The sequence below is a fragment of the Typopeltis vanoorti genome, chromosome 22, assembly GCF_054136105.1.
Source record: "Typopeltis vanoorti isolate ZY-2024b chromosome 22, IOZ_Tvanoo_1.0, whole genome shotgun sequence".
Lineage (NCBI taxonomy): Eukaryota > Metazoa > Arthropoda > Arachnida > Uropygi > Thelyphonidae > Typopeltis > Typopeltis vanoorti.
In genome coordinates this window covers 10,385,272-10,405,094 of record NC_143570.1, presented here as the reverse complement: position 1 = coordinate 10,405,094, position 19,823 = coordinate 10,385,272, and the positions used below count along the sequence as shown (strand labels likewise).

The 19,823-nt window shown below is 36.0% G+C and overlaps 1 protein-coding gene across 5 annotated transcripts in view; it reads left to right on the top strand.

Annotated features, from left to right (window-relative positions):
• The window catches only part of Stat92E (Signal transducer and transcription activator Stat92E), a 477,065-nt gene that overhangs the window by 191,892 nt on the left and 265,350 nt on the right, over positions 1 to 19,823 (top strand). For all 5 annotated transcript variants that reach the window (XM_090412268.1, XM_090412269.1, XM_090412266.1 and 2 more), the window contains one exon: positions 5,141 to 5,302. In XM_090412268.1, the coding sequence (XP_090268394.1) occupies positions 5,141 to 5,302 (162 nt within the window). The remainder of the gene's footprint in view (positions 1 to 5,140; positions 5,303 to 19,823) is intronic.

Sequence of the window (19,823 nt, the reverse complement as noted above, 5' to 3'; positions counted from 1 at the left end):
CTACTATTATCTCTATGGAGTCTAAGGCCCATCATGGAAGGCACAGTACTCGCACTCACCATCTCCGCTACTTAAGTCTCCAACTACACATGACTACTACCATCAACACGCAATGCCACCAGTATTATTTTTTGTCTGTAAACTGAATGTGTTCTGTTGGCTGATTTGCATGTGTGCAGGAGTAAAAACATGAGTTTCCAGGTGAAAAACCTTGCTACTGCCATATGAGATTGTCTAACTCGCTGTCATTTGAAAAAGCCAATATAATGATCCCTTTTGTCATGACGAAAATAGAACGCAGGCGTTTTCCAATTGAAGGGTGCAACGTCCCATTGTTATTGTCAAGTATTTATGTAGATGATAACTGCCACAGTAGATGACTATTACTCATATCTGAAATGAATAAAAATATCTTCAATAAACTATGAACTGCTTTTCAGCCACTCTTGCTGAAAGATGGAAACACTATTTTGATGAATCTTAGGGAAATAAAACTGACACTACAAAGGAGGAAATATCCCTTGTAGGAGAAAAACCTGGAGAACAGGTGGGTTTGTGCCAGGAAGAGAAACTTGGCAGAACCAAATATTTAGGGTAAGAGACAAATAGATCAGTAATCATTTTGAATATCGTAAATATTTAAAGATAAAAGCTGTTATGACTACTCAAGTTATGTGATGTACCAGGAACCTCACATAGAGCAATATCTATAGCTTATACTAAGTTATAACTAAGTTATACTAAGTTATAACAAATCTGAAAACAAACCCCAACTCAACATCACCAGAGTTAAAGATCGGTACTATCAATGTAAGAAGCCTGAATGGCAAAGAAATTGAGCTAGCTGAGGAATTAGATAAGTACCAGATCGACATAATAGGGGTGACTGAAACAAAAAAGACCAAAACTGGTGAGATCTTTCTGAGCAATAAATACAAAATGTTATATTCAGGCAATGACAATCAAGGAAAAGAAGGAGTAGCCATAGTATTCAACACAAAATACGAGGCTAATCTTCTTGAATGGCAGTCAGTCTCAAGTAGAGTAATGTGGGCAAATATGAGAATGGGGAACTGGACAATGAGACTTATTTGTGCCTATGGTCCCACAGAAGGTTCTACTAAGGTAGAAGTGGAGGAATTTTTTGAGGCTTTAGAAAAAGCAACTGACACAATGAAAAAGGAAAAGTTGGTCCTTGTTGGGGATCTAAATAGCAGAGTAGGAAATGATTGTGAGACATACAAAAATATTTTGGAAAAATTTGGAGAAAAGAGCAAAGCTAATAATAATGGCAAATATCTGTTGGATTTCTGCTCAGGACATGGACTTGTTATTACTAACACCATGTTCCAACATAAAAATGTGCACAAATTCACATGGAGAGAAGAGGCTAGGAATAAGAAAAGTCTCATTGACTATGTTATTGTTGATAGTGATGTTTTCTCCCTGGTGCAGAACACCAGAGTGTACAGAGGATTTGAAATTGGAAGTGATCACTGTTTAGTCTTGAGCAGGATAAAATTCAATTTCATATCGAAAAGAAAAACATGTAAGAAAGTTTTAAAGCGAATAAAAGTTGAGCAGCTCTCAGATGTGAACTGTAGACTAAAATACACAAAGATTATTGAAGAAAAAATGAAAGAGTTTGAGAACAGGAATCAAACCTTGGAGATTCAGTGGCAAACTCTGAAGAAAACATTGATTGATTCTGCCAGAGAGGCATGTGGTGAGGTTGTGTGCAAGGATAAAAAAATCAGAACTCCCTGGTGGACACAGGAAGTTAAAGAGGCAGTGAAGGAAAAGAAGAAAGCATATCAAAAGTTCCTGGCAAATAAGTCAGCTTTTACTCTTACAGAATACAGAGACAAATGTAAGAAAGCTAAACAGTGTGTAAAACTAGCTAAACAAAAGTCATGGGAGGACTTTGGCAAGAATATAGAAAATAAATATCAAGAAGGTGGCAAAATATTCTGGAGGTTGTTGAAGAAGCTTAGGAATGGAGGAAAGAGTGCTGTAAAAGGAATTAGAGATGATAAAGGTGACATGAAAACAGGAGAAAAAGATATCCTTGAAGTATGGAGTAATTACTTTGAAAAACTGCTAAATGAAACAAGCAGTGATGACAGCACAGTGATAAAAAACACTGACCAGGCATGCAGTCAGGATTACATATCCATACTTGAAGTAGAAAAAGCCATCAAAGGCTTGAAATGTGGAAAGGCAGCAGGAGTAGATGATATTCGACCAGAAATGCTGAAGCATGGTGGTATAAGAGTCTTACAGTGGCTGCACTGCATAGTTCAGAAAGCCTGGACAGAGGGATGAATTCCTGATGATTGGAGTAGAGCTCTCATAGTACCCATATATAAAAAGGGAAATAAAACTGAATGTGAGAATTACAGAGGTATTTCCCTACTGAGTGTTCCTGGCAAGATCTATGCAAGTATACTTGAGAAACGGTTGAGAAGAATTGTGGAAGAAAAGCTTGATGAAGAACAAGCTGGATTCAGGCCAAATAGAGGCTGTCAGGATCAGATCTTCACTTTACGACAAATAGTCGAGAAACCATGGGAATATAACAAAGATCTGTATTTAAGTTTTGTCGATTTGGAAAAGGCATATGACAAGGTGCCAAGAGAGAAGCTATTCAATACGCTGCAGTTATATGGTGTCAATGGGGCATTATATCAAGCAATACTTAGTCTTTATTTGAGTTGTAAGTCAGCAGTTAGAATTGAAGGAAGTACAGGAAGATGGTTTAATGTTAAATCTGGTATGAGACAAGGATGTACATTATCCCCTCTGTTATTCATTATCTATATGGATCACATTATGAAGGAAAGTGGTATTAAACCTGATATCAAAATTGGAGATGTTAATGTCAGCTCTTTGCTTTATGCAGATGATGTTATACTTCTAAATAAATCCGCTACAAGTCTGCAAGATTCTCTGACTAAATTGAATAGCTGTTGTAATAGATATGGTATGAAGGTCAGCAATAAAAAGACAAAGACAATGAAAATAGGCAGAATCATTGAAAATGTCAACTGTGTTGTGAATGGAGAACCTGTGGAACAAGTAAAACATTTCAGCTACTTAGGCACGATTTTTACTGAAGATGGTAAATTAAATATAGAAATAGATGACAGAATCAGCAAAGCTGGTATGGTGGGAAGTCAATTGAATAAATTCATATGGAATAAAAAAGAAATTAGTCGGAACACTAAATTAGCTGTATACAAGACAGTGTTCAAACCAGTTTTAACTTATGGATGTGAGAGCTGGGTCAGAAGTAAAACACTTGACCAAAGACTAGAGACCGCAGATATGAGAGTCCTGAGAAAGATTAGAGGCGTGAACAGATGGCATCAATGGCAATATCATATTAAAAATGAGGATATTTGGAAAGAACTTGACATTGTCAGCATCCAGGAATGTGTTAGCAGAGCTAATCTCAGGTGGTATGGTCACTTAAATAGAATGGGAGAGGAAAGATTAGCAAAACAAGTGTTCTCTGCCAGGTTGGCAGGAAAACGACCCAGAGGAAGACCAAGATATAGGTGGATTGATACGGTACAAAGTGCCTTAGACGATAGAAATATAAGATCTGATAATGTTGGAGTCTTGACAAGTAACAGACTGATTTGGAGGAAAATTGTAGATAGGAAGTTAGTAATGATGTAATTTTTTCATGTAGTACTGTCATATCCTGTACACCCCTTGAGGGTACATGGCAGGAATTTGATGATGATGATGATAAGTTATAACTTAGAACTAAAGAATGTACATAAACAACTAGGTGGATAAAAGAAAGTGAAATTAACTCTGATATCAAAATTGTAAATATCAAACAGAGCTATGTCATACACCTAAATAAATCCAGTACAAATCTTCAAACTAAATGCCTGCTATTATTAATTTAGCATGAAAATCACCAAAAAAAAATAAGAAGAAGAAACTGAAAATAAGCAGTAAGGTGGAAATTGTGAACTGCATAGTTGGAGAACCTACAAACTAAATAAAACACTAAGGCTATTTAGGCAAAAATTTTAGTGCAGACAGCAAACCAGATATGAAAACAGACAATAGAATAAGTAAAGATAGATAAGCAGTCAATTACATTAGTTTATGTGGATCACAGATATGACTTCAGAGTATGATCCTATATGATTCCACAGTAGTATGAGCTGGTTTTCTATTTATCAAGAACTGTAGACTACCATTTAGTTGATGTAGAATGAGAACACCTAGAAAAAGAAAACAATTGTTATCCTCTACTTCTAGGTTAAATTTGATTCTTGGGTTTATTGAATTAATTTTTTCAAGAAATTCAGTAGAACAGACAAGGAGGAGTTCCATACACCAAGCACATCATCAACATATCTCTACCAAATTGATGGTTAGGCAAAAAAAATATCCAGAATATGTTGTTCAGAATGTTCCATAAAGTAATTAGCTGGAGTTTGAGGAAAGGGGAAACCCCATAAGACCTATTGTGAACTGCATAAGATGTCCGACATATAAAGTCTCAAAATGCTTATCTAATCTTCTTTCTGCATTTACTGAAACTCTTTCCTTCATAAAAAATTCAATCGATTTTAAGTATTAAATTTCAGAATATCCTTACAATTCATAGAACTTCTAGTTAGTTTTGATGTGTCACTCTTTGCAAATATCTCTATACGATTGAATTACTTCATAGTGACTTTCTTCCTGATATTGTAAAATTATTTGACTTTGTCATTAATTCAGGATACTTTAGCTACCAGAACAAATGATACAAACAGATAGAGGGGAAACAAGTATGGAGGGGGAGCATTTAAATTCACTAGATCAACTTCCACCCCACCAGAATGTTGAGAAAATGGTTGTTTGACATTGGTTATGGAAGATACTGAAGGTAGGAATCGTTTGATTACTACAAGCTTTGACTGAAAAAGTGAGTGGGGTGAGAATGATACAAACTGATATATATGGCATTTTGACTAACCCATAGTTTGCTGCACTATTTTGTAACCTCTATATCTTTTTTTCTGATGACATTGAGATGGTAAACTGTCATTGTAAAGTTTTCAATTAATATTATCATTTCTTTAAATTTTGGTTGACTTCTAAAATTACTTAATTTTTTTTTTTAAAGGTGTGAAGCATTGGCAGAAATTATATGGCAAAACAGGCAGCAAATTAAACGAGTTGAAATGGTATGTGGGCAACTTCCATTAAATATCTCTGCAGGTGTAATGGAGAAGTTACCTAACCTAAACCAGCAGATCACCAGTTTGTTATCATCACTTGTCACAAGGTTGATATTTTTGTTATTTGTTTTCTGTGTGTTAGATAATTATTGATGTCATTTAGCTGCATTTATGTAGATGATAAAAGAAAAATCAAACATATCTATAGTTGATACTTTCATTATAGTGAACTTTAATGACCAAAGGCTGTTGTGAATTTCCTTAGAATAGCATTGATAATATGAAGCCTTAACTGTGACTTTTCAGTAATTTGTTAAAGTGCACGAGTTCACCGTAATGCTGTTTGCTACAGTGAAAGTATGCTGCAGAAGATTGCTGAAAAGATTGTTATTACTACATTGCCAATAAAGCAAATACTTTTACTTTATATTGATAGACTATGGCTCAAAAAACATAACTGTGACATGGATGTTTCTAAACTCCTTCACCAAGTGTTGAAATGTCTTTTTTTCAAACGTGTGAGGTGCCATTTAATATATATATATATATATATATATATATATATATATATATATGAGGGTGTGCTTAAAAGTTGTGATAATTTCAATGATTATCACAACTCAGCTGCAGATATGACTTCATTGTCTATGGTAAATTTCGTTCATTTCAAGTGTTTCTTTAAATTTGGGAATAGGAAATAGTCAGATAGAGCCAGGTTCTGGAAAATAGGGTGGGTGAGGCAGACAGCCCAAATTGTGTATTGTATGCTGGGTTTCATGAGCAATGTGAGCAGGTGCACTGTCCTGCAAAAGCATCACACCTCTGCTCAGTTTCTTGTGACGTTTTTCTTTCAGTACCTACTTCGTTTCCTTCAGAGTTGTTTAATAAATTGCTGCCGTAACAGTTTCACCTTTTTTTGAGGTACTTGATAAGGATTACACCATCCATATCTTAAAAGACAATGGCAAAAACCTCCCCTGCTGACTTTTGGGTTTGGAATTTCTTTGGCTGTGGAGAACCTTTGTATCTATGCTACATTGACTGTTATTTGTTCTCTGGGTCATAGTGCTGAAGCCATGTTTCATCAACAGTCACAATATGAGCTAAAAGAATTTGCACCTGATTTCTCAAAATGACCCAAAATCCTTTGAGATGACGGCATCTGTTATCTCTCTTTTGGTTGGCATTCGAATATTCGAGGACCCACTTCGCTGAGAGCTTCTGCATGTCCAGATGCTGGTGGATAATGACCCTAACTCGTTCCCTAGATATCCCCAGAGACTTTTCAATGTTTTGGTATTTGTTTATGATGAAGGATTATGGCATGCACTGCATTGATGTTTTCAGCATTGAAGATCACAGTGGAAGATCTTCCACTGACTGGGGGTATCTATTGTCTCAGGATGTCTCAGTTTTAACCTTTGGATGTACTGGGGCACAGTCCTCTAAACTCTCACACAAAGTTTGGTGAATCTCAGTTGCAGCATGAAAAACTTGATGACGGCCTGCATCTCTGTGTCTTAGAATTTCGTTAAAAACTCTGACATGTCTTCTAAAAGAAAAGGAACAAATTATTATAATTTGATGAAACATGGGGATTAAAGGGTTTTAAGATATGTTCTTGTGGCTATACCAGTTTCTTTAATATCATTTTTGTTGTAGGTGTTTATCAGAATTTTCAGACCCCTCTCATATATGTGTATATATATTAAATGTTTTTTAAGTGCATTCTTTACGTTGTGATAAAAGCAGATGGCATTTGGTGCTTGTTTTCTTTTGTTTTTCATCTTGCTGAACCACAAGTTTCATTAAATTTAGTGTTAGAAATGGTGATTATAATTCAATATCCAAATTTTTTTTTCAAACTTTAGTAGTGTAGTCAAAATTTCTCTTTTACTTTGGAGCTGCATGTGTTTTTACACACTGTATGAAAGGATGTGAGATACGAGGGTGGTCTGAAAAGTTCTCAGCCTAACATTGAAAAAACGAATTTATAATTTCGAAATTATTTTTATATTTCAACATAATCTCCATTAAGACTAATACATTTATTCCAGTGATACTCCAGTGCCATTATCCCCTTACCTATAGTGGTTCTCAGTAAGATATGCAAAAATCACCTCTTGATTCGAAAAAAAAGTTGACCAGCGAGGAAGAGTCTTAGTTTTGGGAAGAGACAGAAGTCAGAGTGAGCCAAAGCTGGGGAATAGGGTGGATGTTCCAACAATTCATAGTGATCCTTTAATCCTTTAATTTTCTCATTGCCAAAACACCTTTGTGGGCAGGTGCATTGTCCCGATGAAAGATGATTTTTTTCTTCTGCAAACCAGGTCTTTTCTCACGAATTTTTTCGTTTAGTCTGGTTAAAAGATCGGAATAATATCCCCGGTTATTGTTTTACCCTTTTCAAGATAATTAATAAACAAAATGCCTTTAGCATCCCAAAAAACACCAATGCCATGACCTTTCCTGCTGATGGAACCGATTTTATCTTTGGCACTGAACAACTGACTTCTGTCCACTGTTTTGACTGTAGTTTGGATTCTAGTGTGTTAATGGTGAATCCAAGTCTCATCCATAGTAATAAATCGATGCACAAAATCAGTTTTATTCTTATTAAAATGCTCCAAGCACTTTTCATTTTTGATTCTTCATGCAAAATATATCCTACATGTTCTTTTGAAATGCCTATGGTCTCAGCAATTTCACTCACTTTGACTCGCTGGTCATCCAATACCATATCGTGCGCTTGATCAATGATTTCTGGTGTTGTTACACTTTTTGGGCATCCTTCACATGGATTATCTTCAAAGCTGGTATGTTTAAATGTTTAAAACTCGGCAGCCCATTTCTTAATTGTCGAAAACGAATAAGAAGAGTGCCCATAAACTTTTATGAACTTTGGATGAATTTCTTTTGGTATTAAACCTTCTTTTACAAAGAATTTTATAACTGCATGATACTCAATTTTATCCATTTGAAGGGATACAGACAACACTTTTGCTTCAGACAGCTGTATAAAATAAACTACTTGATAGAATGACTTACAATTTCACATAGATGCTTATGACAGATGTACCAACTTAGAAAAAAAAAAAATTGTGCCGATAGTGTTGCCATCTATGGTTGAGGCTGAGAACTTTTCAGACCACCCTCGTACAGTCATACCTGATGCATAATAAGGTACATAAGATACTGGTACACAAGATACAGGTAAAATAGAAAGAAGGTGACTGTTTTTGCAAGAAATCTCTTGAAAATGAAATATGGAGGTGTATTTATAACAGTGCTTGATGGTATAAACAACACCAGAAGAACGAATAATAAATAATTTATTGAGTTACTAATATTTCATTGGATTTCTAACTGGTATCTTTGGAGCACAAGTTATAGCTGTGGGAAAACACACAGCACTCAGATTGTTGAAGAAACATTTCATATTGTAATTGAAGCCTGGAGCGACATGAAAAGATGTTTGGTCTCTAAAGCAGGGTTTCCAGATTATAGAAAAAATATTAATTAGAAATAAATTGAATATGAAAAAAAATTTTTTATATATATTTTAACCTTTAACTAGCCCTTCTAATATACTATAAGTTTACAACCTTTTGTGGGTTGGAGTTGTATAAAAAAAACTCTGCCCTTAGAACAAATAACTCTGGTCCCTGTGGATAATTGTTTTCGGGATGCCTCAGTGATAGGATATATGATGAAGTGACTGTTTATGTACGAGGGTAGGTCCATAAGTTTCCTGCCGAGTAACTTCAAGAGGTGGTAGAAAGAAAACGACTGTGTCACTTTTCAACATAATCTCCATTTACTTGGACACACTTTTCACATCTTGGAATTAACACTTCTATGCTCTTGAAAAAATAGTCTGTACTTTTGTCTGCAAAATGTCCATCTTTCACCTCATTGTGAGCTGCAAATTTTCTTCCTCGAAGGTCTGTCTTTATTTAAGAGAAGAGGTAGTAGTCACTGGGTGCTAGATCTGGATTGTAGGATGGGCGTTCGATCTCTTGGAAGCCACAGTCCTTCACCACAATAGCTGTATAGACTAGAGCATTCTCGCGAAGCAGGTGAACACAGTGACTTAGCTTTCCTGTTCTCCTCTCCTTTATGGTTTATGCAGGAGTGAAGCATAATATTATCCATTCATGGTGGTATTCCTTTCCTTGAAGTCAATCAAGAGAATTTCCCAGCAATCTCAAAAGATTGTTGTCCTAATCTTATTGGTGGACTGAGTGACCTAGGCTTTTCTCAGTAGTGCTTCGCCTAGTTTGTGCCATTCCATGGATTCCCGTTTGGAAAGAGGATCATAATAAAGGACCATGGTTTCATCTCTGGGACAATGGATTTCAGCACTTCTCTCCGATTCCCTTTGCCAAGGGAGTGCTGAAATCAGAGAAGTGCTAAAAACAGGTCACCCAATGCTCCTTCTGAATTGAAGAGAGACGTCTGAATACCCACTTTGCACTGACCTCTGTCATGTGAATCTTCTCGTGAATGATGCGAAAGATGGTTGTTATCAAAAGCCCCAACCTTGTTGAGATTTCTTTGAGTTTCAGCCATCTGTCATTGAGCAGTTCCTCAACAAGAGAGACATTTTCCTCAGTCATCACTTCCACAGGCTGACCATCATGAAGATCATCTTCGATGTTCTCTCTCTCTTCCTAGGCAAAACTGTTTAGCCCATTCCTTCACCGTGAAATATGAAGGTGGAGTTTCCCCATAAACACCATCCACTTGATGTTTGATAGCACTCAGAGGAAGCCCTTCTTTGGTGAAAAACTTGATTTCACATCATTGGTGTACCTCAGGAATTAGTCCTTAGTCCATTATTATTCGACCTTTACATTAATGACAAGGGGGTGCTTAAAGGTCAAAGCTATATAACAGAGAGGAGACCTCCACATAGGCTTTAAAGGAATGCAGAGAACTGATCAGGACTTCTGACCTAATGTCCAATCCTCACCTTCTCATGGTGCACCCTCTCAGGTATCTACATGGATACTGAACAAACAACAATGGGTTGGCAGTTTGGGATTTAGCCGACCAAATTGTATTCTTATTGGTTTAAACCAAAATACAAAATGATGGTACAACATGACAAAATTTCATGCCTGCTTGGGCATCACCCAGTTAAACAAGACTCCATCGTTTTTGCCAGGGAACCAGGGCAAACAGCAAAAAGTCAGCTACTGGAACAAATCCTAAAACCCACCCCAATTATTTATCACCAGAGTTCAAGATCGGTACCATCAACATAAGAAGCCTGAATGGCAAAGAAATGGAGCTAGCTGAGGAATTGAATAAGTACCAGATTGATATAATAGTGGTGACTGAAACAAAAAAGCCAAAAAATTTGTTTCTTACAGAGACAAATGTAAGAAAGCTAAACACTGTGTAAAACTGGCTAAACCATGGGAGGACTTTGGCAAGAACACAGAAAATCAATATCAAGAAGTAGCAAGAAATTCTGGAAATTCTTCTTCTTAACAAGGAAGAAGAATAACTTGATACAGACTTACCTAATCTGTTATGTGCAGACCAGCTCATCTAGTTTCTTAGGTGATGCAATTATGTTGGAGAGGGTAAAAAAGGAGAGCATTAAAGATGATATCAGGACTGTGGAATGTAAATGATGACATGAGACTGTGGACTGTTTACACTAGCAGACTGGAAAAAGAGGGATGATATGACACCCACAAAATTCTGAAAGGCTCATATAAGATACTGGTAGATATAATTTCTCATTTTCTGAAGGGTGGGTAGAGAATGACAGGGTATCTATAGAAGTTGAGAATGAATACAACCAAGGAATGAGTGAGAGCTAGGCTTGCTTTTTTGTGATTGTGAGTGCCTTTGGTATGAATGAATTCAAGAAAATGAATAACACCTGTATAGGTGATATGATGCCTTCCTCAACAAGCCCCTGACTTCCTGGAGTCTCTAATAATATTTATGCTTGCTTAAGCCAATATAAAATACAGTTTAGTTGGATAAGTCCCATATTTGCCAGTCCATTTTCATTCATTCATTCACTATCCAGGGGTATGCCTAATAATGGAGTACATCACTAGAATGTGAGGACTTGGCATTGGATCATAAGCCGTCATCAGTTCTCCACATTCATGTAATGGCTTGTGGAGGTTTCTTCACAGGACCTATCTAGATTGGACACTTGAGCAACTCTTATATTTGGTCTTTAGTAATCAGAGAAAGAAAGTTGCATCTATAATATTTAGCACTAAACATTAAAGATTAGTTCAAACAATTTGAAGTATAGACTAGTGTGGATAAATTTCAAAATGGAATATTGGATAGTATAGTATGGTGCCCATGGTCATGTAGAAGTTTCTAATAAGGCAGAAGCAGAGGAGTTGTTTGAGTCATTAAAACAGGCAGTTTACATAAAGAAATATGGAAACCTGGAGATATAAACAGCAGGGTTAGGAAGAGAACCAACCTTAGCCATAATTGATGTTGCAGTAAATTTTGGAGAAAGCAACAAAAGTAATAATAATGGACATACCTGCTGGATATTTTTAGGACATGGCCTAATAATTATTAAAACCACGTTTCTACATAAATGATATGCATAAATTCATATGGAAAAGACCCACGAAAACTAAAATAAATTTAAAAAAAGAGAGAGAGACAAAGTCTCATTCACTATTCTTTTCTTTTAGGCTTACATGGTGATCTGAATGCATTTTTGAAAATTATGGAGACAACTACTGTGTTTGAATAAAAACTTTAGTTTAATATAACTAAAATCTACATTCGATGTTTCGACCTTTATGTCAAGGTCATCTTCTGGAGCGTACAAATATACACAGGAAAAAAGCTATACTACAATCAAACTGGTTTGCTAAAGACACTGACCAACCGCTACCACAATTGTTGGCCTGACCTCTGGTAAAAAAAATAAATAAATAAAACAAAATAAAAAAATAAATAAAAATAAAAAATTATACATCAACGCTAGAGTCCTATTATTAGTGTTGTCTAATATATATATATATATATTAACATCATTCCAGCCAGTTGGTATGGAATGGTTTCTAATACTAGTTACGGATTGGCTAGATTCCTGACTTATGCTGGATCTTTCATATTAGGTAGGCTGAATGTGTTCCATCCAGCCTACCCAATTTTCATGCCATCTTTGTTATTGATATTTGGGTGTTTTATCAGGATTTTGCAGGATTCCTTAAATTTCCTTTCGTACCAGGTTTTTGTGCGGTGTAAGGAGCAGGTGCTTTTCCAGTTGATTTGGTGTAAAGTGTTGAGTGCGTGGTCTGAGAGGCCTGCTTCACCATAATGGTTATATTTAATATGTCTAACGTGTTCTTTCTTGCGTATAGGGATTGTCCGTCCTGTTTCACCAATGTACGGTAAGTTACAGGTGCAGCGGATGCAATAGACTCCAGGATGTGCTAATGGGAGGAGAGGATCCTTAGAGGAGCTGAATATGGTTTTAAGTTTAGTGGGTGGTTTAAAGGTGGCATTGAGGTTATAATGTTGTAGGATTCTGTTAATTTTTTCTGATAACCCTTTAATGTATGGGATGGCTATGGTTTTACTGTAATCTAGATTCGTTTTTGTTGTAGTTTTATAGAGTATTTTATTAACAGTATTTTTGTTATAGCCATTATTTATGAATGTGTCACTAATGATTTTTAGTTCTTGTTTCAGGGCTTGCTGGTTAGAGCAAATAGTTGTGGCTCTGTTTTTAAGGGTGTTAATGACTCCATATTTTTGTGATGGGTGGTGGTATGAATTCGCATGTATGTATTGGCCAGTGTGTGTCGGTTTTCGGTAGACCATGAAGGATAGACTGCCTGAAGGAAAACATGTAACTAGTGTGTCTAGGAACGGGAGCGAATTTTGGTTTTCGATTTCGATGGTAAATTGTATGCATTCGTGTTGTTTGTTCAGGTGGCTGAGGAATGTGTTTAGTGTTTGTCGCCTGTGCAGCCAGACTGTCGGTCATAGCGTGGCGGAATCAAGAGCCCTTTGCTCAAAGGTTTCCATGTAGAAGTTAGCGATTGGGGGGGATATTGGTGAGCCCATGGCTGTACCTTCTTTTTGTAGGTAGAATTTGTTTTGCCACACGAAGTAATCGGACTTTAGTACGTGGGCAAAGAGGGCCGTAATGTCAGGCGGAAATTTGTTCTGTAGTAGGAGAATTGTGTCATTGATGGGGACATTAGTGAAAAGGGCAGAAACGTCAAAACTGACTAATAAGTCGTCTTTGTTGAGTGTTATGTTTTTGATTTTGTTTATAAAGTGCTGTGTGTTTTTTATGTAGGAGGGGGGAATAACCTACCAACTCCTTGAGTGTTGCCGCTAATTTTTTGGCTAGGTGGTAATTGGGACTGTCTATTCCTTCCACGATTGGTCGAAGGGGCACATTTTGTTTGTGTATTTTCGGAACCCCATATAATCTGGGGGAGCAGGCGTAGTGGGGTTTGAGTTTTTTAACCGTGTCTGGTGGCCAAAAAGTGACGGACTTGAGTAGTTTTTCTGTTTTATCCTTTATCCTTTTTGTTGGGTTATAATTTACCATTTTATATGTGTTGTTATCGGCTACTAGTTGGTTCATTTGAAGTATGTATGTTGACCTGTCAAGGATAACAGTGGCACTGCCTTTATCCGCTTTCGTTATTATTATGTTTTGTTTGGCTTTTAATGATTTAATTGCTGCTAATTCTGTTTTATTCAGGTTATTCTGTATGGTTTTCTTAGTATTTAGGACATTACTGGTTTCTAGTCGTATTTTATCTGCTATATTGTTCGGTAGGGATCTGATGCCTCTTTCAATGTGGTAGATAAAATCCAATTTGTTTACCTTTTTTGGTGCTATTGCGTAGTTCAGTCCTTTATTCAGTAGCGTAAGTTTGCCATTGTTCAGGGTGTGGCTTGATATTAATCATATGGTTCTTGCTTGTTGGTGGTTGGTCGCTCCTTGTCTCCCTTGTTTGTTGTTCATTGTTGTTGTTTATTGGGGAGGGAGTCCTGTGATTGGCCGCCATATTTTGCTGTTGTTTCAAACTGTGGAATTTTTTCTTGAGTTTCTTTATTCTTTTCCAGGGTATGTTTGGTCGAATTGTCAGTAATTCTTTCAAGTGTTTGTAGAATGTCTGGATTAACATAGTTCGATAGTTTGGATTGTAATTTAGAAACCAGATTTTGTGTTGTAGCTAGGTTTTGGCGAGCTGTTTGAATCTGTTCTCTAAGCATTGCTTTTTCTGAGCAGTCATAGATATGGAGTGCCTTAGCAGACGTAAATTTCTTTTTTAACCCGATGCAGATCGGAATAAGGTTATTGTCTCTGCATCTTTTTAAAAAGGCCAGCCGATTGATCAAGAGAGAAATACGAATCTTTAGCTTACCATAGTGATTGCAGCGCTTGTGGGTATCATTTCCATGGATGATCTGAATCCTTTCTTTTAGGCTTACACGGTGATCCGAATACATTTTTGAAAATTATGGAGACAACCACCGTGTTCGAATAAAAACTTTAGTTTAATATAACTAAAATCCACATTTGACGTTTAGACCTTTATGTCAAGGTCATCTTCTGGAGCATACAAATATACACAGGAAACAAGCTGTACTACAATCAAACTGGTTCGTAAAAGACACTGACCAACCGCTACCACAATTGTTGACCCGACCTCTGGTGAAAAAAAAAATATAAAATAAAATAAAATAAAAAAGTAAATGAAAATAAAATAAAAATAAAAAATTATACATCAACGCTAGAGTCCTATTATTAGTGTTGTCTAATATATATATATATATATATTAACATCATTCCAGCCAGTTGATATGGAATGGTTTTCTAATACTAGTTATGGATTGGCTAGAGTCCTGACTTATGCTGGATCTTTCATATTAGGTAGGCTGAATGTGTGCCATCCAGATCCTTGGAATTTTCATGCCATCTTTGTTATTGATATCCTTCACGGTCTACCGAAAACCGACACACACTGGCCAATACATACATGCGAATTCATACCACCACCCATCACAAAAACATGGAGTCATTAACATCCTTAAAAACAGAGCCACAACTATTTGCTCTAACCAGCAAGCCCAGAAACAAGAACTAAAAATCATTAGTGACACATTCATAAATAATGGCTATAACAAAAATACTGTTAATAAAATACTCTATAAAACTACAAAAACGAATCTAGATTACAGTAAAACCATAGCCATCCCATACATTAAAGGGTTATCAGAAAAAATCAACAGAATCCTACAACATTATAACCTCAATGCCACCTTTAAACCACCCACTAAACTTAAAACCATATTCAGCTCCTCTAAGGATCCTCTCCTCCCATTAGCACATCCTGGAGTCTATTGCATCCGCTGCACCTGTAACTTACCGTACATTGGTGAAACAGGATGGACAATCCCTTTACGCAAGAAAGAACACATTAGACACATTAAATATAACCATTATGGTGAAGCAGGCCTCTCAGACCACGCACTCAACACCTTACACCAAATCAACCGGAAAAGCACCTGCTCCTTACACCGCACAAAAACCTGGTACGAAAGGAAATTTAAGGAATCCTGCATAATCCTGATAAACCACCCAAATATCAATAACAAAGATGGCATGAAATTTAGGTAGGCTGGATGGCACACATTCAGCCTACCTAATATGAAAGATCCAGCATAAGTCAGGACTCTAGCCAGTCCGTAACTAGTATTAGAAACCATTTCATACCAACTGGCTGGAATGATGTTAATATATATATATATATATATATATATATATATATATATTAGACAATAATAATAGGACTCTAGCGTTGATGCATAATTTAAAAAAAAAAAAAAAAAAAAAATCAGTTAACGCCTTTTTATTCCCGTATACGGGAGTAGGCGAGGCCATTTAGCCCTATCTAACTTTTGGAGACTGAGTGGGCAGTACAATCTCCACTGGTACCAATCGGAGATAGATGGCCCAAGGCTATCACTAAATAAGCGGTACACAGTGAAGAGAGACGGCTCAAATGTGCCGCCATCTCGTGGTCCCTAACCTTAACACAATATATTTAATGTCTGAAAATAATGTGGGTTCTGCGGTCGATTTTCTTGAGTTTACGGGACGAAAAACCCGAGTTTCCGGGAGGAAAAACCCGCTTGCCCGTGCCAGAGATCGACTAACTCGGGAACCGGTCGAAAAAAGGCTTAGAAAAATTTCCTCTAGTCGGCGACTAGATTTGAACCACCAAACCCTTTCTTCGTGCGGTCAAGCGCTGTAGAGTGCAAACGCCACTTCTTTATTTTTTTTTATTTTTTTATTTTTATTTATTTTTTTATTTTATTTTTTATTTTTTGCCCAGAGGTCAGGCCAACAATTGTGGTAGCGGTTGGTCAGTGTCTTTAACGAACCAGTTTGATTGTAGTATAGCTTGTTTCCTGTGTGTATTTGTACGCTCCAGAAGATGACCTTGACATAAAGGTCGAATGTAGATTTTAGTTATATTAAACTAAAGTTTTTATTCAAACATGGTAGTTATCTCCATAATTTTCAAAATTCTCATTCATTTTGTTAATGATGATGATATCTTTAAACTGGTTGAAGATACAGAAATATAAGTGGATTTTGAAATAGGAAGTGGTAGGAAATTAATTTTGAGCATAATAATAATGCATGTCACATTGAAAAGAAAAAACTGTATAAAAGTTTTAAAAGAATTAAAGCTAAACATATTTCAGAGGTAAATTGTACACTCAAATATACAAATAAATGTTATTGGATGAAAGATAGAGAACTTCATCTTAGAGACTAGCAGATTGAAAAAAACATTGATTGATTCAGCAGGAGAGACTGTGATAAAATTGTCTATAAAGATTGATGAAGATATTCTGGATGTCTGGAGTAATTGCTTTTAAAGAAAGGTGTAATAGAAAATATTTAATAGGATGCAATCACTTGTACATATATACTTTAGTTGTCTTTTCATCTGAAATTGGAAAGACAACCGGATTAGAGATATGTATAAGGAATTAATTTTAGCAATTAATTTATTTTAAATAACAGATAAGAAAATACTTGCTTTTCACCAGTAAGCAAATAGATATTTTGGCAGAGAAACGTGTGAAGGAATTTTGAAATTACTGGCATATTTAATGGAGCTTTTAGGACCTTCCTAATATCCTTGGTGTTACATTGCTTAAAAGATGGAATCTCTGGTGATCATTGTTTTATATATGTAAATTTGGATAGTATTGCTTCACTTATGATCTGTCTCAAGTGTGTTTTTTTTTTAAGAAAAATTGATGGTTTGTTGGCAGGTAATATGTATGAAAGAAACCTTTATTCCTAAGGTTTTGTGTGTTAGTGTTAATTCTTTGATTATAATGGATGAAAAAGGAAGATAAAATTCTTTTTGCAGGTCAACATTTCTGTGTTTCTATGCCTCTAAAGAGAATTGGGTTTGAGGCTGTCTGTGACAGTAAAATCTTTGTCAATGTAAAAAAACAAACAAAAAACATAATAATAATAGTCTTGTATATAATTAGAATCTTGTGTATAATAAAGAGATGACATCAAAACTAATCTTAAAAATTCAGACATAATGGCTAGTTTTGATGACATCAATTTATTTACCATGTACCACTGATAGACACCCTTGATTTGATCAAGTCTAAATTTCCTTCTGATATCTCTGAATTATTCAAATTTACTATATATTCAGTTACTTTACATGGGGAGGAAAAATCTACAAACAGATTCCTGGTGCTGCTATGGGTTCCCCTCTCATCCCCTTTAGCAAACTTTTACACGGAACACTTTGAAAACAAGTACTGTGGTAAGTACTTGTTTAACCATACAAGCCAATAGTGTGGTTATGCTATATAGATGATGTGTTTTCCGTTTGGCCCCACGGACAAGACACTTTGGATGCGTTAGTCACCTACTTAAACAGCCAACACCCCAAAATCCACTTCACAGTAATAAAAGAGTCAAATAACTGTTTACCATTTCTTGACACATTAGTTACCTGCCTTCAGATGGATCACTATCCTTTTCCCATTTTCAGAAAGCAAACACACACAGGAAGATACCCACATAAACAATCACATCATCATCCAGTTTAACAGTATGGCATTTTAAAAACATTTACACACAGAGCCATTTGTTCTAATGATACAGCTCTGTCCACAGAACTCAAATATCTGTGCCATATGTTCTTGGCCAATGGCTACAATCCCTACAAATAGATAAAATACTCCTTAGCCCTATTACCTCTCTCTTTCCTAATACACAGGAACACAAAATTACCATTTCTATTTCCTATGCAGAGGTACATCAGAAAAGATAGCCGAAGTACTGATGAAACATGGCCTTTGCACCACATTCAAATTTCATGTTAAACTAGCACACCCTGGAGTGCATGAAGTTCCCTGTGGCTGACTTGGCCTACTATGGGCAAATAGGAAGATCAGTTAACATCCGCCTGGAAGAACATAAAAAAGATATTCGCTACTATTACTGTGGCAAGTGAGGACTAGCAGACCATGTGTTGGATACCCCTTCACACAGAATTGGAAGAAAACATTGTTTTCTTCCTAGAAGCCGTTATGGATCTGAAAGATTATGTTTTGAGTCAGCCATGGCTTTGAAGAATTCTCCTAACCTAAACATATATGGTTGCATTAATTTGCTCAAAATTTGGGAGATTGTTATTGTAAGAGCAACTTCCACATAGCTGTAATAATTTTTATTTATTTATTTTTACAACATTAGAGGGTGGCAAAATAGGACTTTATATCTTTTGTCCATTACAGTTGTGTTGTTTCACCTACTCACTGTCACGTATACTAGCTGTGTTGTGATCCGATGATGCTGATTTGAAATTTAGCGAAATATAAACAGTTAATAAAACATCTTTTGATAAAATTGTTTGGTGTTGTTAATACCATTAAAAATAAGTAATGAATATGCTCACATATTTTGCTTAGGGCAAAATATCTCTGAGTGTAACTGGTGAAAAATGAATATTTTATTACTCTTTTTACTTTAATTAATTCCCTTGATATTTATAACTAACTTGTTTTTTGTACATCACTAAGCTGATATTTCAGGCGTTTTATTATCCACAATACTCAATTTTATTCATTTCGATGGATACAGACAACACTTTTGCTTCATACAGCTGTATAAAAGAAACTACTTGACAGAATGACTTGCAATTTCACATGGATGTTTATGACAGAAGTACCAACTTAGAAAAAAAAAATCTTGCTGATAGTGTTGTCATCTATGGTCGAGCCGAGAACTTTTCAGACCACCCACGTACTCTGTTGGAGGAGCTGTACTGGAGGAAGTGGGGGGGGGGGGACAAGAGATCTGGGGATGATGATTGATAGAAAAAAAGAAATTCAGGGAACACATTGCAAAGGTAATGAAGGTAACTCAGATGATTGCTACAATACTGAGAAGGATGCTGACCTGCAGAGATAAAAATTGTCATTCCATTGTATAAAGCCCTGATTAGACCACACCTGGACTTTTGTTCTCTAATTTGGTCCCCAGGATTTTAACGGGCTAAATTAACTGTGGAAAGGGTGCAGAGGCAGATTACAAAA